Here is a 23,724-nt window from a genome sequence, read left to right on the forward strand (position 1 = left end):
TGTAAGCTAGGAAGTGATGAATTGTGCCTCTGATACTGTAAAGAGTCGGAATTCAAGTAACTACATCTAGAGGCAGGGCTATACCAGGATGTGAAATTTATGGTTTCCTGAAACAAGTAATTGATAAGATTTTGAGTTTTTCTAGGGGTTTAAAATAACAGGACAAGGGAAACCCTATCTTCCACTTTGAAATCCTACTTCATTTTCAGATTTCTGCTTCAGAGATACCTGGGAGAGGATGGACATTGCAGTGAAGGCAGGCTTGGTGTGCTCTGTAGAACTTGTCATCTGCACTGGAAAAGTTTTCAGAGTAACCAAACCAAGACAGACTGACCTTAAACTTCTCTTTGCTGTGAATTGCACAAGCAGGAAAACTCTGCTTGTCTACCCTCAGAGCCAGGAGAACAAATTCATAAGCTGAATGTTACTAACTAATATCCCATTTTAGCTTTTGGGTTGGTTTGGATTTGTTTTCCTCACAGCCCTTGAGAGTTCCCTTTCCTTTTGCAGATCCCCACAACACACAGTGCTTCAAAGAACTGTCCTGTCTATAAGACTCCTCTTGTTTCGGTGTCTCTCTGAAAAGCACAGGAAGAAAAAGAAAACTACTATTAATAATATTCTAGGCTGACCTTTACATTTTCTTGTTATATTACATTCTCAGGGGTGTGTTCATCAGAAGAACGAACTCTCGGTCCCAGAGGAAAAGGCATTACAGCAGTGGAGACAGAATGAGTCATGTGGGCATTTTGAGCCTGATGTGAGATGGATTAATTCCTGCTACAGGCAGCAACCGCTGCTGAACCTTGGGCTAACAGTGATGTGTAAAGTGAACTTGTCTGCCATGTAATGATCTCATTTGTACACTTACTAATTGCTGTAACAGACAGGCAGAGAGTTATTGATTAGGTGCCTTGAGCGGGACACAGGCAGGAGGAGGCACAGGGAAGGAGGAGGTGTTGTCTCCCTTTGCTCAGGTGATGTCCTTCTTCAGGAAGAGACACACTGACTTTCCACAGGATAGAAGAGGTACGAAACTGGCCATCAGTTACCAAACCTGCCTGAAAGTGAGTCAAATAGAAATAAACTTGTTGAAATGACAAGCATCCTTTCTCCGTGGGACACACACAGAGCACCTCCTTACAGAACAGCGAGTGTTTCCAGGCATGTCCCCACTGTGAAGCACGTGCTCGTGTCTGCCTGAGCCCAAATTCACAGACCATTCAAACACATTTCCTGAACTTTGTTCTGGCACCCTCTCTTGCTGTCACTGATTGTTCCTGGAATCGCTCTGGGAACAGGACACCAGGGAGCCAGTTTGCAGAGAAGCCTGAACTCCCTCCTGCAGGGCAGGGAACAGGGTGAGCCTCACCAAAACCTCACTGCTGCCTGCCAGGACCGTGCTCTCTGCTGGACCCGGGGCACTGCTCCTCCTCTGCTCCAGTGCAATCAAAAGAGTTGATTTAAGGCTGGATCCCAAGACTGGGAGTAATGAAAGGAACACAAAAGAGTGCTGGTTAGCTCACCTGGTTAACAGTGACCTCCACGGGCAGCTCCTCCCCTGGCAAAGCTGTTCTGATGCGTCAGCAACAGAAATCCTCAAAGGTGTCATAGAGGATATGACCTGCTCAGCCTTTTGCGTGGTGCTAATAAAGAGGGAAGAGAGGGCCACTGTAGCAGGATCTGTCTTTCTGCTGACACAGACTTGCAGAAGATTTTGAAAGAGAAATTTGTATCAAGAAGATGCCTAACTTGTGAGAAAGCCCTGAGAGGAGAAACAGAGATTTTGGTGAGAACCACATAGGCTATTTGCAGAGGACAGGCTACAGCACAGAGAGCTGGTTGGAAAGCTTCAACTCCAGAGTGCAGGATGTGTGGCCAGGCCCCAGAGAGTATTAGTCATCTCCTAAGTGAATGCTCAGAGCTGGCCGGAGATGAGTACAAAATACAGCATGACAAAGTTGGCAGTGCTGTGTATGGCCCATGCTGCCAGGGAGGGGGGCACAGCACAACCAGCATCATCACCCCAGCCCAGGTACAGTGATAGAACCGAGGAGGTGATTGTTGTTAGAAGGCAGAGGTGGTGCCTCCAGAGCAAGCTCCATCAGTAACTTCTGCACTAGATGATGGCATTGGTAGAAAATAACAAGAAGTCACTGAGAAATACGTGTGTGGCAGGAAATGAATTAAAAATGGGGCATGAAAATGGTGCAGGTCTTGGTGTCACGACCTTCTTTCCAGTGGGATGAGGTGCTGTGCTGGAGCTCTGGTGCAGTGTCCAAACTGGACATTACCTCCCCATGGACCAGGGCTGTCCCTGCCGCCACAGCATCCTCACGACATGCCAGAGGTCGGGATATCGCCTCATGTCCCGACCTTGACCCGTGGCTGGGGCAAAAGCCTTACCCAAGCGGGGCTGAAACGTCAAACCAACGCTGGCTCCGTCCGTTTGGGATGTTGAGAATGGGAAGCGCTCACCCCCGGCTCTCCCGGCACTCGCAGCCCGTGGTGGGCTGCCCGGCATCTCCCGCGGGGCAGGGGCGGGGAGGGCAGTCCCCGGGCACTGCGGGACGCGACCCCCGCACCCCGGAGAGGGCAGAAGTGACACGAAGGGACACGGCGGGGGGGTGGCCGGAGGGACGCGGCGGGGGGGGGGGGGGGGGGGGGAGAGCGGCGGCCCCCCCACCCCTCACGGGTGCGGCGGGGGCCGCTTTCCAGAGAATACGGTAAAACATGTCCGCATCACGTGCGGCCGCTCCCGCGGGCCCGGCGCGGCACCGGCCGGGGGGCGGGACGGGAGGGACGGGACGGGACCCGCGCCCCGCGCCCGCCGAGCGGGGCCGCTTTAAGAGGCCGCCGGGAGCCGCCGCCTCGCCTCGCCCTGCCCGCCCCGGCCGGCGGAGAGCGATGCCCGCGGCGCCGTAGGGCGGGCGGCTCCGGCACCATGGGGCTGTGCTACAGCCTGCGCTCCCGCCTGGCCGCCGCGCACCCCTCCGCGCCCTACGGCGGCCGCGGCGAGCCGGACACCCCCGGCGCGGCGGCGGAGCACGGGGACCCGCAGGTGCGGCACCGGCTGCGGCAGGACCTGGTGGCCAAGGAGCGGGCGGACAAGAAGCGGAGCAAGAGCATCGACAAGACGCTGAAGGCGGAGAAGCGGGAGTACAAACAGACGCACCGGCTGCTGCTGCTGGGTGAGCGGGGCGGCACAGCCCGGCCCGGCCCGGCAGGTGCGGGGGCCGAGGCCGCCGCCGGTGCCCGCGGGCGGAGGGGCTGCGGGGCGGGGCGCGCACGTGGCGGCACCGCCGGGCGGGGGTCCGGGGGATGCTGTGCCCGGGGGATGCTGTGCCCGGGGGATGCTGTGCCCGGGGGTCCGGGGGATGCTGTGCCCGGGGGTTGCCGTGCCCGCGCGGGGGTTGCCGTGCTCGACCAGGGGGTCGCCATGTCCGCGGGTGCCACTGTGGTAGGAGCCGGTGGCTGGACCGAGGAAAGGGGCAGCCTTGCGCACCCCTGTGAAGGTGATGCTCAGTACCGTGTCCGCCTGTCCTCACGCTGTCCCCGCGCCGGCTGTTGACACAGAGCCACGCGCCGGGACTGCAGGAGCGGTTATTGAGCTCCTCTGTAAGGAGAAAGCCTGAGTTTTCCTACGTGCCTTAGTGCTCTGCCTTTGCCCACTTCGGCTGTCGGAGATGCAGCCTCCCAGGCGGTGCAGGCGCCATCCATCTCTGTGCGATGCACCAGCCCCTGCTCCCTGCATGGCCCCTCGCCCCTGCCTCTGGTCTGGGCAGGGCTCCCGGGCGGGGGATGCTCCTGCACGGTGGCAGCACCGGCACTGCCTTCCCGAGGGATGCCCTGTGGAAAGGCACCCTTTTTATCCACTTGTGTGATGTCTGAGCTTGTATGATACGTGACCCCAACCAAAACGGTCATAGAAAGTCATGTGTTGGCCTTCAGGTAAGTCAATGAGGGTTGGAGTTTTTTCTAATCTCTCTTCCCCCAGGTGGAATATAGATTATCCTGAACATCTTGGAATAATAGAGGCTATTTTCAAATGTCCATAAATAACTTAAGTGCCTCTTGCTCCCAAAGTGTGCGTGGTTCCGTGGGTGATAAACAGCAGGATTTGGCCCCCATCTTTTTGGTGTGTGTTTGTAGCCTGTAATAGAAGAGCTGACCTTTAGGGAGCTTTAGAAAACAATATTTGACCTCGTTTTCTGTGTCTTAGTGGTAAAAGCTTTTATTCCAGGAGTACAGCATCTTTTTGTGTGGTTGCAGCTCTGCTGATGTGAGTCTGTTCATGAAGTTGTACCTCCTTCTCACGAGAAAGGGGTTGAGCAACACCTGTGGAAAGAGTAAAGCTTGTGTGCTGTGGCTGTGTTGGTGAGGAATCACTCCTCTATCCAACCTGGCATTCCCATGCACAGGCTACTTGTAGGTATGCTATGGTTTGGTGTTTTGTTTTAACATATTTCAAGTTTGTTCTGTAGGGAACAAGTGTGTGAAGAAGGACCCGTGAGAACTGGTTTTTTTCTTTGTAGATTAAATAACTAAGGAAAAACTCCCAACAGTAGGGCTAATTTTGATGTTAATCTGCAAGCCTTTAAGTCCTAAAGGCTATCTGATAGGCTTCTGTATTCTCAGCAGGCAGTATTTCACTTGTCTGGTTTTTCATATTGCTTCTAACATATTGTGCCACAGAACTGGTTTTTGCAGCAATGACATTGAACACTGAGTGGGTTAAACAACATATCTTAGTGGTTTAGAGTTGTCTATGGTGAAGCCAACAGAGAGAGCATTCTTTGTCAAAGTACTGATTTATAAATCTGATGGATATGAGTCAGTGTTATGCTGGCAGTCGTTTATTATATTTCAGCCTGGACTTGAATAGCAGGAAGTCACTTTTTGGCCCTCTTGTAAATCTTGGGATGCCTCAGAGACCATTTCCCTGCTCCTTGCACAGGGACTGTCAGTTTAGCTTCCTTCCCCTGCTGCTTCTCCTCTGCATCCCACTCTCACTGCTGCTTTGTGAATTTTCGGTTTCTAAGCTGGAATATGAAGTTTGGGGCATATTTGGTTATACTTCATGTACATCAGCAGGTATTGCTGCCACAGCTGAGTGTGACTTTGCCTAGATGCTTAGAGATTGCACACACAAATAGAGCAGGACGGTAATGTTGAGTGAGGGGGGCAGGAGCATCCAGCTGGGATTTAAAGCTACAACTGAGTCTTTTAAGGAATGGACTTGGGGTGGGGGAAAAAAGACTGAAGAAGTGCAGAGCCAGGGATGTCTCCTTGCTTGGAGTGAAGGCTCAATGACAAAAGCTGCAGTAGTTACTCATGGTTTCTTACCTGTGCTCCCAGCTTTTTAGGCTGATGAGCTCCTGCAGGAGCATCACTGATGTGGACAGAGGAGGACACGAGGGGTGCCAGCTCTTTGAGAGTAACTGAATTTAAATGCAAACTGCACTGATGATTCAGGTCTGGTCTGTCCCCGAGGCTAAATTATTTGTAACATATGGCTGGAGTAGCTCATGTATTTCCAAGGGCTGTGCTGGAAGTGTGAAGTGTTTCTTCCTATCGTGTGCTCAGCACAAAGTCCCTGTGCTTGTGTGTGGTTTCATGTCGTAGTGTGTGTGTAACATCCTAGTCTCAAGTTACTCAAGAGTATTACTTGGGTTAGTGCTCTTCAGCACAACTGATACTTATGTTCCCACTTTGTAGTTCCTTTTTTTGGAAGGAGAAATTCATCATTTTATCAGAGGGCCCAGGTCTCTTTAATTTTCAGTCTTTTTTTCATCACTACAGTTATATAAGGTAAATTCCCAAGTCCTGGAACTTGTTTTAATTTCAGTAAAGCAAAGATTTTACATCTGCTCTATTTTGGAAGCAATAATCTGACTTTGTACTTGCAGCATAGTACCTTTTACTTTTATAGTTTCTGTGAAATGCTCAACCAGGTGTAATCTCAATGGATTTTGTTTAGTGAACTGTGCAAGTCACAACTTCAAGATTACAATCATTGTTATGTTGGCAGCATAGTGAGTTCAGGGTTACTACTGGGAATTGGAGAGTGATTTTTCAGTGCATGGGGGTTGTTTTTTTGTTTGAGAACAATCCTGGCTCTAAAAGTGAAAGTATGTGCTTACAAGGGAAAGGATTCTAAGCTTTGTCATAAAACAATTCCATTCTTTGTGTGCTTTCTCACTGGTGACAGTAATGTGGGTCTTCCTCTTTTTTTTTTTTGTCTTTTTTTTTAAGACTTTAAAGTATAAATCTGGTTTTCTGTAAGAGAGTATACTTGGGCTGGTCCCTTCTCAGTGCTTTGCCAATCTTTGTGTGCTTATTTCTTTTTCATTCTCTCAGGCTGAACTCTTGCCCCTGTAAAAAGTTCTTGTAGTTTATCCCCATATTGAAAAGGAAATGCTGATATCAATTTACCAATATAGATATATGCACTTGTCATCTTAGGCATATGTCTTAAACTACAATATATTAAATAATGGCCATTTTGAATCTTACCTATATCAGTGCTTAAGTAAAAATGTTTTTAACAGAAATATTTACACTGGTACAAATATGAATATAGGGCATGCAAATGTGAAGTTTTTATGGTAGAATATGTTATATAGAAGAAAAACATACTTTAGAAAGCTGGGAAATATCAGTGTGAAGACACAGTCACCCTCTCTGTGTGTGCTGCATGGTAAGCCCCTCCAGACCATATAATTAAAGACTGTCTTGTATGGTTTACATTGTATTTTTTTCCACTGGTACTGGTACTTCATTCAGGGCACAAGATGGATGTTGTGCAGTGAATGAGCAGCTATTCAATATTCTTATCCTCCTCATACAATGTGTCACCCTGTGCCCTATTTACGACACACCATCCGTACCCTGTGCTGAATAAAGAACTGTTGAACTCCTCATGGGCTTTGCTCTAGTGCTGATCACTGCAGGGACTGAATGCTTCATAAATGTCAGTGCATGGCACTGCTGTGAAATGAGGTGGGATCCTTCTTTTGTGGATGCCAGCCTGGGAAATGCCACCAAAGACTAAAGCTGAAATTGTCCGAAGCCGCCACTGATTTTAAATGCCCGGTCTTTGCCAAAGGCTAATTTTAATCCATAGTACTCAACTTTTTTTTTTTTTTCAGTAACATTTCATGTGTTTAGAGCATGTACCTCATTGTTGTGAACACTCAGCATTTTTGCAATGTGAGCTTTAGATGCTCTGAAGAGCAACCCAGGAGTGAGAAGCACAGCTGGGCGTCCGTGATGGAAGCTGTGTGCTGCTCCTCTGGCTATGGCACCTCTGTGGCAAACTGAAGCTGGTCTGGTTCTCCAGGGCAGCATTTAGTGGCAAATCCCACAAAATATTCCTTCTCTTGTTGTGATTCCCTGTTTTGCTGGCTCTGCTTCTCTCAGGGATTGGATGGGTGAGGAGGGGGAGACACCCAGTCATAAGGACAGATGTGTGTTGAAGCACTTGAAAAAGTTCCATCTTGTTGACAATAGTTTCATTCACTTACAATCAATTTGTTTCTTGTGCCCCATGTATTGTGAGCAGGAAGAGAGGGCATACACCCTGCAAAAAAGCATGTGGTCCTTATCAGAACATCATTTAAAAGATGTACAGGACAGAATGGGCTAAAAACGTAGAGGGAACCTTTATCCTGGTGCTTCCTGATTCTTGAAAACACGATTTTTTACACTGAACATCTTATACCAAGCTATATTTAATCTCCCCTTTAAGAAAAGCAGGAATAAGACAAAAAAGTCCTGGTTTCAATCCTAGGGGATGCTTGTGGTGTGTGTATCTTGTAACAGGGCTGCTCTGCTGAGCAACCTGCACACTGTGATAGCAGCTTGTGGGGCACAGTGTGCAGTTCTCCAAATGGACTGTCATTAGTGGTGAAGGAATTGCAATATTTTCCAATAGGGTTCCCAGTAATTACCAGATACTACACGAACACTTGGACATGGGAATCTCCGTGGTTTCCATCTGCCCAGTACTTTCCAGTGCAGACATGACAACCCTGCTGTGGACACCAGGGAGGTGGAATGCTAATTATGGGTCTTCCTTTGCAATGAAGAGCCTCTGCAAGAGGAGTCCTACTTGGTTCCCACTGCTGTATCCAAAATGTTCTGCCTTTCAGTTGGTAAACAGAGATCTTCTGGGTCTGCAACATGTTCACCCCAAACAAAAGTACCTGGAAATCTCAGAACCACCAAGTGTCTGCAGCAGTGGCACCTCTATGCTTTAGATTACTTGGTGAAGTAGTTTCTCTCCTGCTCCTGTTTTAAAATTTCATAGAAAGGAGACAGGCAAGATACTTGTCATTTCCTGCTCCCCCCTCCTTTTTCTGTTTTGTTTGTTTGTTTGGTCGGTTTTGTTTGATTGTTTTTTTCCTTGAGAGCTCCTGAAAGTGACTTTTGCCTTGTACCACTTCCACATAAAGCAAAAGATCATTAGCCCCAGGCAGACACATGGTGTGGAGAGCTTCAGCTGGCATATTTGAAGTTTGGCAAAGTTTGAGCTGCTTCAAAGAGGGTCTGGCAGTGGAAAGTGTCAGAAAACCTGCAGTGGCACTGCTGTAAGTGTGTGGTGATGGAGGGCTGCTAATGGGTGGCAATGCTGTGTGATGTGAGCTGGATGTTCTCTGTACAGAGATCTGAAGTGCAAAATAATTGCTTTTGCAGTTACAGCTAATGCTGGAGGGATGCTCTGTGCATGGATTTTTGTGGGAAGGGGGTGAGGAGTCTGGGGGATCTCCTGATCCCCAGGGTCAACCACACCTGTGCAGTCACACAGCAGCATAAACATACATAATCTCTCCCCCTCCCCAGCACAAATGCAATCTCTGTGTTAGTGGTAATCTGTATTTCCACTGATTAAATGCCTGGTGGGATAAAGATTATCATTACTCGCTCTAGAGATGGTGCATTCATGTGTAGCCATGGATCTAATTTCAGAATTATCAGAGAATTTTTATTTCTAAAACTAAAACTCCATCCCAAAGGCGTTTTCTTTTTGACTTACTGCTTTTTAGCTGTTTGTTCCAGCTCTGTTATTCTGGAGGAAGGTGTCAGCTTGACTTTTCCACCTGTAGAACAGATGGCTGTGGCACCTACTGGCATCTCAGGCAGTGAGTGGAACCACAGTGTTTCTTCCCTGAAAGAAGCTAAGGCTTACCTGGTACACAAGGGGACTGGAGTCAGAAGTTTGTTATCAGGGCAGCTGGGTCCTATGCAGTTTTTCTTTGGGAATGGGAAGAGGGTTTTCAGGTGTGAATGGTTGGCCTGACTTTAGAGGGAGATGGAAACTTGTGAAAATCTCTATTTATAGCCTTAATTTATAGTGACAAAATGTTACCTTCTGGGCATAATATCAAATAAATGGTGGTGCTTAGGTCTCACCTGTGCTGTTACATATTTAACTGGTGGATGGCATGGCGGGCTCAAGCTCCTGCTGGTTTAGGTGCAGCAGGGCTGGCAGGAGCTTTGTCATCCTGTTGCTTGGTCAGCACCATCTGCTTCCAGAGCAGGCAAAAATGCCTTGATTGCTTCTGTGCAACTGTTGGTTCCATTCTCCACTGGGACATCTTAAATTGAACTGTCTCCCGGGCGAGGGCTTCCCTAGAGGAAAAGCCTTGAAGAGCACAGTTAATTACATGCAGTTCTTCCCTGGCTCCCTTAAATTTGGGAGTGACCTTATTCACAAATAGGCATGATATCATTGAATTTCCTTCTAATTGCTCTAATTTTAAAATGTCAAGAAAAAAGTTTGGAAATTCCCTGATGTGAGCACAACTCAGATACTTCTCATGAAAAAGCCCAGTTACCAGGCATGAAAATCCATGATGGTTTAGATATCCAGACCTGAAAGTGTGTCTTGAGAAGTGGAACTCCATGACTTGTTCTTATTGTTCCCCTGGTCAGTGAAGCATTTGAGAACCAAGCCATGTAAGCTTTATAAATAGCTCAGCCAGAGTTTTCTTTACTTCCTCTGCTGTGTTCCCTCTCTGAAGAAAACCCACAGTGTCTGTGTCTGGGCAGCATTTTGTAAGGTCTGTATGTCACTACAAGGACAAAAAAGTTGATGAATATTCTCTGCATTGGGAGCCAGTAGGTTTTAGACAGATGTCAGAAAGTTGCCATTTATTTTGCCAGGTGAAGTCAGGGGATGCTGAGGAGGATGGGTCAGTTCCCAACAAAGAATGAGATGTAGTTTTACAATCTACAGTCTTGCTCTGTTTAGCCACTTCTTCTCCTGTCTCTGCTGTAGTGTGTTGGAAGAGGGAGGAAATGCTGAAATTCCTGGGAAACCCAGTTAAATTCTGATTACAAGCTGGAGGAAGAGTTGTGGGGAGTGTACTCCCACTGAAGGACTATTCCTCCTCCTTTTCCTCATCCTAAGCACAAATAAATGTTCTTGCAAGGGAGGATTTACATATGGAAATCATAGACAACACACCAACCAACCAAACCTGGTGCCTCCAACGTGTTTGGCAGGCATGTGTCCATCCCAGGAGGCTGAGCTTGGTACTGGGCTGTCAGTGCATTCAGCACAATTTTCTGAATCCAAATCCACATGTCCACATGTTCTTAGTGTTCTCTGAGCTTCTCATCTTGCCTTGTGCTGTAGGAGAGAGGTTTCAGGCATCAAAGCACTGACTCCTTAATTTTGCTTATGGCAGTTTGAGTGGGACATGAACAACTGTGCAAAACCATTGCTTGCTTTATCAGGGTTCATGAGCTGTGGAGGTGACAAACACATCTGAGTCCACGTGGCCACAGCACAGAGAGCCCCTGGTGGAAACCAGCAGCTCATCAGTCCCCAAGCTGGCACAGGCTGAGGGTGCCTGGAGAGCAGCTCTGCTCCCCGGGGTGCTCAGGGTGTGGGGCTGTGCTTGGTCAGCAGCTCTGATGGGGAGATGCTGCGGAAATGAGAAAAAAAGGCACTTCTCTTTCTCTGTGACACCCTCATCGTGGCACTTCACACCACAACCTCTTCCTCTTCCCTACTCCACCCCCTCCCCAACACAGTTTTTACTTTGTGGGCTGTATTTGTTTGGGTTTGCATTTTTCCTGGTTGTTTCTCATGCTGAAATCTCAGGATCACTTGTTAGCCGGGAGGAGCATGGAGGGATCTGTGGGACTGGGACTTAAAAAGGGGAGAAAATGGTGATACTGAGGAGAAGGGCATGGTATTGTGAGCTGAAAATCTGCATTCAGATTTTGTTTTTTGTAAATACCAGTTAAAACTGTCTGCTTGGAAGAAAAACACCGCATGAAACAGTTTCTTGATGATTTCCCTGCCTTACCTCCACACAGGAAATTCACAATTTGATAGAGCCGATTTTTCTCTGCTGATGAAAAACATGGAACAAATTCCTTTTAGACTGTGAAAGATAAAAGGTATTTTCTCCTCTAAGCCTGATTCCTTAGCACTACCTGTGCTCTCATTTCTCTCGGCTTCTGTGAAGTTCAGTCTTGTCTGTAGCATTTTGTGGTTTTAGGTGGCGAGTGATGCAGGGCTTCACTTGCACGTATTTCAGAAGAACGTGTATTTGTTTTTAACAGCACCTCAAATATTCACAAGGAAAACAGTCCTTCTTGTCTGTTTTTCACCAAAGCAAAAATCAGCATAAAATTTGAGTGGATAGTCCTTAAACATATACATATCCTTGTATCCAAAAGTGCCACGTGCACTGCTATTGGGTGAAATTTCATTCTTGGCCTTTGGATTAAACCAGTTTTGGTCTCACTGCCTCCACAGCAGTCCTGGCAGTTCCAATGGGGATTATTCATGGCAGCAAGGGCAGTGTCCACTGTCCCCTCAGAGCCACTGAGTCCCCTGTGTGCTGCCATCCCACCAGCAAGGGGACAGCACTCCATCCCTTGGGCAAGGCGTGAGGACACACCATGAAGTTGTGTGTAACCCACTTCAGTGCAGAACCAGCCAGTGCAGCCTGAGTACCCCTGTCAGGCCCAAATTGGAGTTTTACAGTACAAAGGAGTTTAAGAAAATGTTATTTGAAACTTTGCCATTGAATTATTCTCTATTAGATTTGAGAATCTGGTGGTACTAGTAGAGGTCTAAGCAAGAGTCTAAATACTGCAAAGATATTTACCATTCAGGCTTATTTTGGGAGGGGGATGAGGAAAGGCCTGATAAGTTATGTACTTGACCGCATGTAGTTAAAAATATTATTTGGAATATAAACTTCCTTGTCTCAAGACCAGCTTTATGCACGAAGTCAAAAAGCACAAAAAGCAGTTCTCCTCCTGGCCTCCATAAGTATACCTTAATGCTGCTGAATCCTGGAAATTATGCAGGGCATGCTTTTTAAATGTTGATTTTGACTTCTTGCCTGGGACCAAGTGTAAAGTCTTTCCAAGGAAATACTTAGAAGACTTGCAATGAAACCCAAAAGCTGCTGCCAAACCTTAGTTTTTAGAAAGGGAGTAGGGGGCAATCCAGCCTGTTAAAAACTTCCAGTTGTTTGTAATTAAATCCACTTCTTCTGTGCACAATAAACATATACTTAGAAAAAGATCATTTTACATAATACTTATGTGGTTTACTTCTGCTCTTCAGCTGCTAAAAATCAAGCAGTAGGTTTGCTATTTTAGTCTGGGAAGGTTAATGAAAGCTGGGAAGCCAGGACCGATGCAGCTGTGCCACCGCAGTGGCACGTATCCATGTATCCAGTGGTGACACACAAATGGAGCCAGGGAATCCTTTTCTCATCATGAACCATCTTTCCCACTTCTAACTAGTTCAAGTTTGTTTTGGATTGGCAGGGATGGGAATGAAGAGGAGATAAAAATATCCCGCCCGCACGTCCCTCCTCGCCAGCGGCAGCAGCGCTCACAGCTTTGGGGGAAACTATGGGATTGCAGGAACTTCTCATCACTGCTTTGAGGGCTGGCAGGAGGCAGGACCACCAAATCCTCATCACCCTGAGGTTGGTCTGCTACAGTTCATTCAAGATTGTTTCAAATCCACTGCCATCATTCATCTGGAGGATGGGATGGGATGTGTAGGGTGGAAGCTCTTGCTGACAGCTGCTTTTCTTCCCAGCTGGCATTCAGGACATGCCCCTGGGAATGAAGCAGCTGCTAGGTCTGTCAGGAAGCCCAGCACAGCTAACACCTCACTAGGGAATAAAGCTGGAGTGAGACTTTGTATCCTCCTTTGCAGAGAAGGGATGCCACCAAGTTGGGAAATGGGAGAGATTCATGATGTCTCTGCTGATGTCCTGGAGAAGGGAGGACATCAGGCTCCTGAGCAGCCCATCTCTTATCTTTTGTCAGTGCTGCCATCACCTCTAATTCTGTTGTTGTTGTTGGTCGATGTCAAAGATCAAATTCTGTTTATATATATACATATATATATATATATATATATATATATGTTTGTTATGGCCACAAAAGTGCCATCCCAGCTTTCGGTGTAGGCACTTTGAGTTTGCAAAGCAAAATATCTCTGATGTTCAGTTAATGAAGTTTCTCATAAAGCCAGGTCTTCTCCTTTGTCCTTTACATGCTGTTTGCTGCATGCACAGACACGTCTCTCTAGCCAGGAGGGTGGATGAGAGCAGAAGGCTGATCCCACCAAAGATGGACAAAAGCTTTAAGAGCCTTGTCCAGTGTGTGTGTCCTGCCTTAGACCTCTTGCAGGTGGCAGTGAGAGCTGGAGAGGGGACAACCCAAGTGTGAGTTTATCCAAGAGGTAAATTTTGAATTTACCCTTGGCAAGGGAGGGGATTTTTTTTCTAGGATGGCATGGAGAAATGGTCAGTTGTTACCAGGCAGGTTTCAGGAGCTGCTGGGTGCTGTGAAAGAAGACACAAGGAATGGAAAGAGCAGAGAGGAGCAGCTGAGGTATAATCTAATAAGTGACATAAGAAAAACCGTGAAGCCTTATAGAGCAGATTTGTTAGGATTTGAGATGAAAATCCCTGTTGCTTGCTGAGATTATCCCCCAGCATATGGCAGGGAATGTAAGAGAGATGTAGAATTAGCTGCTAATGATCTGGACACCTCTTGAAAACAGATGTTTGTAGTCCTGTATAACTGTGTGCTATTTAATTCGCCTGAAATCTGGATTACTCAACAATGGGCCTGGCATGGTATTGGAATGCTTACTATCTTGATTTCCCACTAACCTCCCCCAGTACAGATAATATCTTTCTTAGGAATACTGCTGGACTAATTTTATGTGAGATTAGAATGGAAATTCAGGAAATGGCATCAGAGACTGTCAGCCAGGGGGCAGTGGGGGAAGCTGGGGGCACCTCCCTGGGCAACCCATGACATCTCTGCACCATGGCACTGCCCTGCTGCTATTGCCTGAGCACGGGCTGTGTTTGTTTGTGGTTTCTTCAGAGGATGAGTTGTTGAGAGATTTCTATGGCTAATGATGCTGCAGTTGAGGAGGAGTTTGCTCAGACTCGATGCTGCTGCACAAGCAGCCCCTAATGCCAACCCTCCTGTTACACGTTTCCCATCAGGTAGTTTTGGTACCCCCTTACTCACCCTGACCTTGAGCTGTTGTCAATAAACACCTGACTCATCCTCTCTGTTGTTTAAGGCACTGAAGTTTCCATCTCAGGGATGTAATTCCCCTGGTTTCTCCTTGGCATCTCTTACTTAAGCCTTACTTAAGGAATCTGCTCTATAATGCTCTTGCAATGCTTATATTTCTTTATGTTCAAAATAATGCTTCCTCTTAATTTACTTATCTCAATTTGCATTATTGGAAGACATCCTCCTGGAGCTGGAAGGCTTTATTGTTCATAGGCGAAAAAAATTGTTAGCTGTCAGTTCAGTTCATCTATTTTCCACCCTTTCCTTCGTGTTAAACTTCCTCTTGGACTTAATCTTTTACAGTAAAAGCAAGACCTTAACCTCAACTCTTCTTTCTAAGTGAGATTCTTTTGACCTGTCGTCATCTTTGTTACAAGGCTTCACACGCTGCAGTACAATAATATTTTTCTTGTGGTGCAATGAACAGCACTGCAGACACTGTTCCAGATGGGGTCATTTTTTCTCTAAATTAGCAACTGTCTTAATAGATATTTTCTGTGGCTTCCAAACTATGTGGTATTGCTTGAGCGAAAATGTAATTCCACTGAGAGATTTCGAGCACAACTTTTGCTGGGCTTCCAGAAACAATTTTTTTTTTTTAAAGTAATTTGCACAGTCAAAGCAAGTTTGCTAGAGTATTGTGCTTGCATGTTGTAGTTGTGTTCTTTAGAATCAGAATTTTGAAACAACTGGACTACTTCTTTGCATCAACAGCACAAAGCCAGTTCTCTGCCTCCAGAGATACTCATAAAGCTTCACCTCCAACTGGGTAATTTTCTGTCATTTTAAAATAATCATTTGAGAAGGCAATTTTAATTTGGCCAACTTGCTTCCAAGTCCAAAAAGAGTCTTTTACTCACTTGAATCTTCCTTTTACTCACTTGAATCTTCCTTGAAGGGGTGTAGAGGATTCTTAAGCAAACAAACTGTGATGTGTATTAGCACACAAAATCCTTGGTGGTGGCTGCTCTGGCAGGACATGAGTGGACTCTCAGGAGCATTTGCTTGAGTTCTTCTTTGTCACAGACAAATGTGGAAAACTCAGGAAGTCATGAAAAATCCACCAGGATATGCCACAAGCCTTAGGATCACAGGTAGTTTTCAGAATATCAGTTTCTAAATAGTTGAATTGACTTTATTCCAGAGAAATTCCAAGATTTTTGATGGTTACTCACCTAGTATCATTGGCATGGCCAATAGCTAACTATTAAATTTAAACTGTACCAAGTCTTTTAAGACTATGGGATCTGTAATTGCTTTTGAGATGGAGAGTTAGCAGTTCAGACCTATATTCTTTGTGTAGCTCATTGTCCATCCTGGCACATCTGTCCTGAGCCATCAACACACTCAAACATTCCCTCTGCTAGGCAGGATTTTTTTTTTAATGCAAAACCGAGAAGGACCATTCCAGTTTTTCTTTTCCACAATTTTATTTTCCCACCATTTTTTTCCCACCATTTTTTCCCACCATTTTTTTCCCACCATTTTTTTCCCACCATTTTTTTCCCACCATTTTTTTCCCACCATTTTTTTCCCACCATTTTTTTCCCACCATTTTTTTCCCACCATTTTTTCCCACCATTTTTTTCCCACCATTTTTTTCCCACCATTTTTTTTCCCACCATTTTTTTCCCACCATTTTTTTCCCACCATTTTTTTCCCACCATTTTTTTCCCACCATTTTTTTTCCCACCATTTTTTTTCCCACCATTTTTTTCCCACCATTTTTTTTCCCACCATTTTTTTTCCCACCATTTTTTTTCCACCACCATTTTTTTTCCACCACCATTTTTTTCCACCACCATTTTTTTCCACCACCATTTTTTTTCCACCACCATTTTTTTTCCACCACCATTTTTTTTCCACCACCATTTTTTTCCCCCACCATTTTTTTTCCACCACCATTTTTTTTCCACCACCATTTTTTTTCCACCACCATTTTTTTTCCCCACCGTTTTTTTCCCCACCGTTTTTTTCCCCACCGTTTTTTTCCCCACCGTTTTTTTCCCCACCGTTTTTTTCCCCACCGTTTTTTTCCCCACCGTTTTTTTCCCCACCGTTTTTTTCCCCACTTGTTTTTTTCCCCACTTGTTTTTTTCCCCACTTGTTTTTTTCCCCACTTGTTTTTTTCCCCACTTGTTTTTTTTCCCCACTTGTTTTTTTTCCCCACTTGTTTTTTTTCCCCACTTGTTTTTTTTCCCCACTTGTTTTTTTTCCCCACTTGTTTTTTTTCCCCAATTGTTTTTTTTCCCCAATTGTTTTTTTCCCCAACTGTACAAAGTGAAAGGCCCTGAACCACCCCCAAGCCTTACCCTGGAGCATCACTCTGTCTGTGCTTTCAAGGAGGGGCAGCGGTCGTGGTTCACACGCTCCATTCCCTGAATAACCAGTGCAGGGGAACGTGCTCCAGCTCAAGAGTGGGACAGAAAAAGGCACTGGGCAAGCCCTGATTGTGAGCAAGAACAGCCCTTTGTGTTTGTGCAGTCGGGGTCGAGCACGTTTTGTGTTGGAGCACAGAAGTGGCTCATCCTTCCACCGAGATGCTGTTGGAGCTATTGTGTTTGAGGAGAGAAAGTGGGATTTTTGTGTAGCTGAAGAGCTAAAGCTGTGCCTGCAGGGTGGGAGAGATCCCTGCCAACTTCCCCATGGGAACAGGGCTGGGAGGGCATGAATTTCTTACGTCTGTGGGGAGGGTTTGGTTCAGTGGAGCTCTCCCGGGAAGATGTCACAAGAAGAATGTGTGCCTTGGTCATTAGGAATTTGTCCATGCTGCATTTTTAGAAGAGACTTTTATTTAAATTTTAGATTTATTCTCCACCTGCATCCTACTGGGCACAGGGAAAATCTTACTTCTGTCACTTGGGGAGCAGCAGTTTTCCAGTGCTTCCCAAAATTCCCTCCAGGAAGGGATTATGTCACATCTGACCCAGATGCTTATGGAAAACAAAGTGTCTCGGCACAGTGAGTTCTGGGAGGGACTCTCACACTCCAGAGCTGATCACAGTGTTTGGGGGAAGAGGGCTTTTCCTTGGCTTAACTCAAGGGACAGCCAAACGCTGGTTTTAATTAGTAAGGGAGAGCCAGTGCTGGCTGGCCCTATTTCCAAGTTGGACCTTTATATTTCTCAAGTGGGAGTGGTGTCCTTGGACCTCTAAAACCACCAGTGTATTTTCTCCGCCTGTCCTTTGATTAAGGATTTGTTTGTTGACACTTCAGTGGGTTGTGGCTCTGGTGACAGAAGCACTTGTGTCAACCAAGACAGAGCTGCTCACTGTTGGTAGTTCCTGGCTTTGTCTCTGCTTCCTAGATGTGGTCAGATTGAGGTTCTAATGATCTTCTAAGTTACAAGCAGGAATAATTCTCAGTAGAGAGGTTAAGTGGATTTTTGTATTTCTCCATCCCCCCTGTGTGTATCTTTGGACCAAACAGATGAACAATGGCAATGGCAATGCTATACAGGTCTCTGCAAGCTAATTTTAATAGCTTGCCTGCAAAAAGCAGATGTGTAGGATGAAACAGAAGGGTCCTACTTGTCCAATAAATATTTAAAAATTTAGTTCTGGATGTATTTTCCATCGAAAAGTTATCTTAAAATAACTGACTGAACCTACCGTGGTAGTGTTTCCAGTGAACTAAATGTGGTGTAAAGTTCAGATTTACGTTTCTTTTTATAGCTCAGAGGGTTTCATCTTAAAGGGGTTTTAATAGATGCCAAATGTTCTCAATATCTGTCAAGGTCAATTATAGATGAGGTTATTTTTTTTCTATTTTTGCATGGAGCAGGAAACACGAAGCATCTTATTGGAATGGTTCCTGGAAGGTTTGAACTTTGTAGATGTATGAGGTTTTCGTACGTCTCGGTAAAACGCTGAAGCTGAAGCTCAGCAAATTACTCTGCTGGCTGTTAACAGGAGATTCCAGCTCTGCTGGTTCAGTAGGAAAAGACAGGAGAAGGCAAGATTTCCAGCCCTGCCAAAGGGAGAGCCCTTGGTGGGTAACTGATCCCGGGAGCAGCCTGGCTGTCCGTCTGCTGCCCTCTCAGGTCCTGCTGAGCCACCGCGAGGGCTTCACCGAGCCAGAACTGAAGGGCAAAATGTGCTGCTCTGCTTTCCAGCTATAAACACAAAGATCAATGTCATGTCACAGCTAGAAGAGCTATTAAAGTTGGACTGTATGCACTGTCTTTTATTACTTAGTTTTTTAAGCATAATTATCACAGAACGGGAGAGAGGATTCATTCATTTGCAGATAAAGCACTGAGCTACTTTGTGCTCTATTCTTCGTTTTCTTATATTTTCTTTACAAATGTGAATTTTAGGGCATCTTTCTTTGATTGCTTTCCCTTTATTAACTTTGTCCCTGCCTTTTTACACTTGGAGTTGGTTTTTGACATATAAGCAGTACTTCTTACATGAATATATTTTTATAAGACTGATACTGTAGTTTTCCCTTGCCTTTGGCAGAACAGTCCATATACTCTTGGATGTTTTGTCTAGCACACCTGCTTTACCATATTTGTGCTTTCTCAAATTTGAAGTCAGGCTTTTTCTGAAACACCGTCAAGGACATTTCAAAACATTAAACTCTTAAGGACATAGACAACTGTTGAATTAAATGATGGGAAAATACAGTGCTGCAGAAATATTAAAAAATGTGAAAGTTCTTTTCAGCCTTCACTGTTTACTTTTACTCTTTCTCTGTTAAACTGCCAGTATTAATCAAAGTTAAATGTAAAATTCTCAGTTCACCTCCAATTTTTTTTTGAGAAAACTGTATAACTACTGCAATGAAAAATATTGAGCATACCACTCAAAATTGAGAAAGAACAAAATACGGAAGCCCTATAATAAAAAAAAGGCTGTTTTCAAATTCAACGTTGCATGGGCAGAACTTCTGAACAGAGTTTTCTCAGGCTGACAAGTTGTAATTTCACTTAAAATACTATTTTTCCTCCAGCCTATTTGACAGTGGAGCAGGAAAAAATTGAGGGGCTAGTTACAAGAGTTCAGAAAAAGCTAAAACATTACCATAACTCACAGAGAGCATACTGTCCATGACCACCACTGGAGGTAATGTGTGCTTGGGGTAGAATCTGAAGAAAACAGTGACCAACATGGGTGGGTCTTGGACCTGGCACTGAGCATCCCAAGCTGCACATCTGCATCCTGCAGGATCTGGCTCCTGCAAGAAAGAAGGTGTGAAGGATGCAGTGGAGCAGGTGGAATGTGGGCTTATTTGTGAGGGCCCAGAAGCTTTTGCAGGGAGGATGCTATTAAAGACCAGGGTAAACAGTGCAAAACAGCCTCACCAACCTGCCCATAAAGGACCACAGCAGCTTGTGTATCCCTTCTGAGAGAAACAGGTGCTTACATCTTCATCTCTGATTTACTGGGGTTTTTTTAGTTCCATGAACTTTTCCCACAGTTTTTAATTTTACCTAGAGCAAGGAAATTATACTGAAAAAAAAATGAGTTCTGGATGAAGCTGTTTTCTTGCTGTCCTTCCACTTTATCACTTTGTGCAAATATTTGAAGAGATAACTAGGTGCTAACCTTGGATGTTTAATGTTAGGACTAACTTCTGCTCATTGTTTACCAAAACAAGGCCACTGTGTAACAGCAATAGTTTAAGTCAGTGTCAACATGGGGCGTTGATATTTTAAGAGAAGACTTGAATTCATAATAAGGCGAAGTAGAGGTTTTTAGGGTGAGTTAAATTTACTGCAGCAGCGCCCTCAAGTGCTGTGACCCTTCACTGGCCCGATGGTGTCCGTCCCATGGGGCACTGGGGTTTATGTGCTGGGGCTTGATTCTTTAGCATGTTTAGCCCAGTAAGAGCCTGTAAGTTATTCTGGTGTAATTTTGAGTGCTCACACAAATCTGTGAGACTATTTAAATTAATACCAGTGTGAGGGGAAGTGTGCTGGTTTGGGAGTTTCTTTTTTAATTGCTCTGTGGTAAGAAAGGTGTTCTTGGGACTGGTTTCGTTGGAAGTGATGGTAGAAGGAGACCTGAGCAGAGGAGCTTTTTCTTCAGACAGGTCAGCCATGGGCCAGGTCCTGCAGGATGCTGATCTGTACTTTGGGATGCTTGGTGCCAGCAGAGCCCAGTGCCTGGCTTTATAAACTGCTCTGCAGGTCCCACAGCCCTTTCTTAGTTTAGGCTGTGGAGATAACAGAGCAGAATCTTCCGTGCCGTGACTCAGTACCTTAACTTAGAATTTGTCTGGATTTAGGCATAGTATCCACTCTCACTTGGTGCTGAGATAGCTGTGTCTGGTGGGCTGTGGACTTTAACTGACACCCACTGTTTGTAATGGTATAAACTGTATGGACATAACTGTGCTCTGCTAGAGGTGTTACACATCCTGAACACACCGGTGTCATTACGGTTGTGCAAGGACCCCACAGTCCCTGGACTCGCTGGACTGTGGTTTTGCCAGCAGAATTCCAGCTCTCCTCGAGGCAGCTGCTGGAGGGAGCCCTGCTTGTGCTCACTCTTCAACTTCTGAGCAATAAAGCCACAGTGGCTTCCAGAATTGCAGCATCTCTTTTCGCTGTCTGACAGAGCTGTCTGTGTGATTTCCTCCCTTTTCCAGAATTCCCTTATGTTGTGCTCTCCACCTCTTGTCTCCCAGCACGTATAATCAAAGTAGGTCAAGTCATCTTTGTTCAAAAGCAGAGCTGCCGAGTGATACTGCTGTGTCTGGAGAGGAAAAATTCAGCCCAAGGGAATGATTCCATGGGGTTAATGCAATCATAGCACCTCATAATTACCTGTATCCACAAAATGAACATTTGAGGCATTGCTGAGAGCAGAATGCATCACTTACAACACTCCCTGTGTAAAAATAATGCTCTCTCCTCCTAATTCTTGAGTATTTTTGTAAAGATACTTCAAAGTCTTTATTTAATACTCCTTGCATATGCTATTCAAATGTGTGTTCTGTAGTGTCCTTTTGTGTGGGTTTCTCTGGATCCAGGGGGAATAGCAATTGCAATAGTGATAGCAATCTGTGGAATGAGGAATTGCAACATTTGGGCCATACCCACTCTTTATATTTGAGTCTTGAATGAGTATTTCTAGAATAAAACAGGAAGAAAGTAAGAGGTCAGAGGGAAGAGAATTTAGAAATGATTCCATTGCTTGAATTATGAGAAAAATAGAATAGTGACACATATTTGAAAAACCAAATATAAAGGTCAGTGGCCTTATGGAGATTCAGTAGCCCAGGGCTTTTTTTGGCCACTTAAACAAAGGAGTTCTAAAGCCTTTGTCCCAAGTGCTGCTCTGTGCTGTGCATGTGGAGTTTCACACAACTCCTTCCTTAGGTGACCTCGAGCTGGTTTTGGTGTGCACAAAGGAAAAAGGATTGCTTTTCTTTTGCTGGAAGTTTTACCACTCTGGAGCAGTGCTGTGAACAGTTGGTTACTGGATTCAATCCCAGTTACAGCTGCCTTAGTGCTCCCTGGGACAGGCTGGAGGAAGAGAGCTTTAGTAATTAGGAGCATCTCCAGGTGAGATATCCAGCAGGTTCCTTAGGTATTTTGGACCAAAACACAAGGGCAACCTGTGAAACACTGTGTGTTAGATGTCTGTAGGCAGGCACAAAAGAGGGTGAGCTCTTGGGGAAGTTGCTGTCTCTTAATTGTGTTTTTCACCAGGATAATTTATTTTTTAAGTGTAGAGGACTTACCTACATACACCATTTTATTTCTGTTTTATTACATTCTAATACATTTAAGGAGCAAGATGACTCCATTGCAGAAGGAGTTATCCCAGAATAAATAAGAGCCCATACAAAACCAGGTTTTTGCTGCTATCACACTCAGTTTGTTCCACGGGGACTGTCCTGCTTGTCTCTGTACCCTGCACAGCTCTGGGACTGTTCTCCCTGGATGTCCCCCTGCCACCTCAATTCTGAGATGCAGTAAATGCACCACTGTGGTCTTGGTTTCTTATAACTTGAATCCCTTAATCCTGCCCTGTAATCCCACATGGGCACAGCTAGAGATGCTGGATTTCTAGTCTTTTTCTGAAGGTGAAATGTCCAATCACACATTATCGGGGGATCCTGGAATGTGACATCTGGAAGCAGAAAGGGGCACTCCCGAGTCAGGAGCTTTGCCAGAAGTGTGGAAATGTTTCAGGGCAGAAATGGTCTCCAAGAACATCTTCCAGGTTGGATGCATGTCACTGGGAACTGGAGTGTGTTCTCACAAGAGACACATGCTCAGTTTTCCTGCTCCCTTGGCTTCTGCCAGGCTGGAGCTGGATATCTTCAGAGGACACCAAAAAGACATCACACCCTGTATTACAGTGTTGCAGGGACAACTTGCATTGTTTTTGTGTTCTCTTTACATCTGCTCTACCATCACCCTCCAAAAAGGAGGGGGGAAAAAACCCCTAAAAACAGAATAGGAGGGGAAAAAAAGGAAAAAAAAGAAGTGGCATTACTTGGCAAAGCTTCAAGGGGAACATGACCAGGGAGTTTGTTTTTGCTAACAGAAGAGGGGGCCAAAGCTGCAAGGACTGAGGGTGGGTTTCAAGTTAAGAAAGGAAGAAGGTGACAATGGGAAGAAGTCAGGGAAGTGAAGGAGCAGAGTAAAGAACTCTGGGTGCACAGGAGAAGCCTCTCCCAAGCAGGGTGTGACTGGGCAGCCCACCCAGGGGAGCTGGGACTGTGCCTGCCCAGCTCAGGGTACAGCTCCCACTACCCTCTGGCTACAGTTTTGACATTTGCAATGGGTTACTGTTTGGGGGGAAAAAAGTTAGTTGAGCTATACTTGCCTTAATGATAATCATAATAATATTGATTTATGTAATGTTACTGCACAGGCATTTATTCATTGTTTAGTGAAGTTGTACTACTTTGTCTCTGTCTTGCATCTGCTTTTGAAACCCAGGGTGTGGTGCTTCCATGGCAAATGCAGGTTTTTTGGAGAGATTTCCACTCTCTGCCTGGTTAGAAAGTACCCCCAGCCCTTGGGCTGAACTCTCTCTCTCGGTCAGAAAAATATTTTGCAGAGCAGCTGCAGCACGACAGGTTTCTTATGGCAGGTTTGGCCAGGGATGCTCACACCTTCTAGTGTCTCTGAATACTTGGCTGTCACCCTGCAGCAACTTGGTGACA

At 45.5% G+C, this 23,724-nt stretch overlaps 1 protein-coding gene across 1 annotated transcript in view; it reads left to right on the top strand.

The window, feature by feature from the left end:
- The first annotated feature begins 2,927 nt into the window (after positions 1-2,927).
- GNAS (GNAS complex locus) overlaps positions 2,928-23,724 on the top strand; it is a 140,138-nt gene continuing 119,341 nt past the window's right edge. Inside the window, exon 1 of the mRNA XM_032704623.1 lies at positions 2,928-3,191. Within this exon, the coding sequence (XP_032560514.1) occupies positions 2,945-3,191 (247 nt within the window). The 5' untranslated portion in view covers positions 2,928-2,944. The remainder of the gene's footprint in view (positions 3,192-23,724) is intronic.

Source organism: Chiroxiphia lanceolata, chromosome 17 (assembly GCF_009829145.1).
Source record: "Chiroxiphia lanceolata isolate bChiLan1 chromosome 17, bChiLan1.pri, whole genome shotgun sequence".
Classification (NCBI taxonomy): domain Eukaryota; kingdom Metazoa; phylum Chordata; class Aves; order Passeriformes; family Pipridae; genus Chiroxiphia; species Chiroxiphia lanceolata.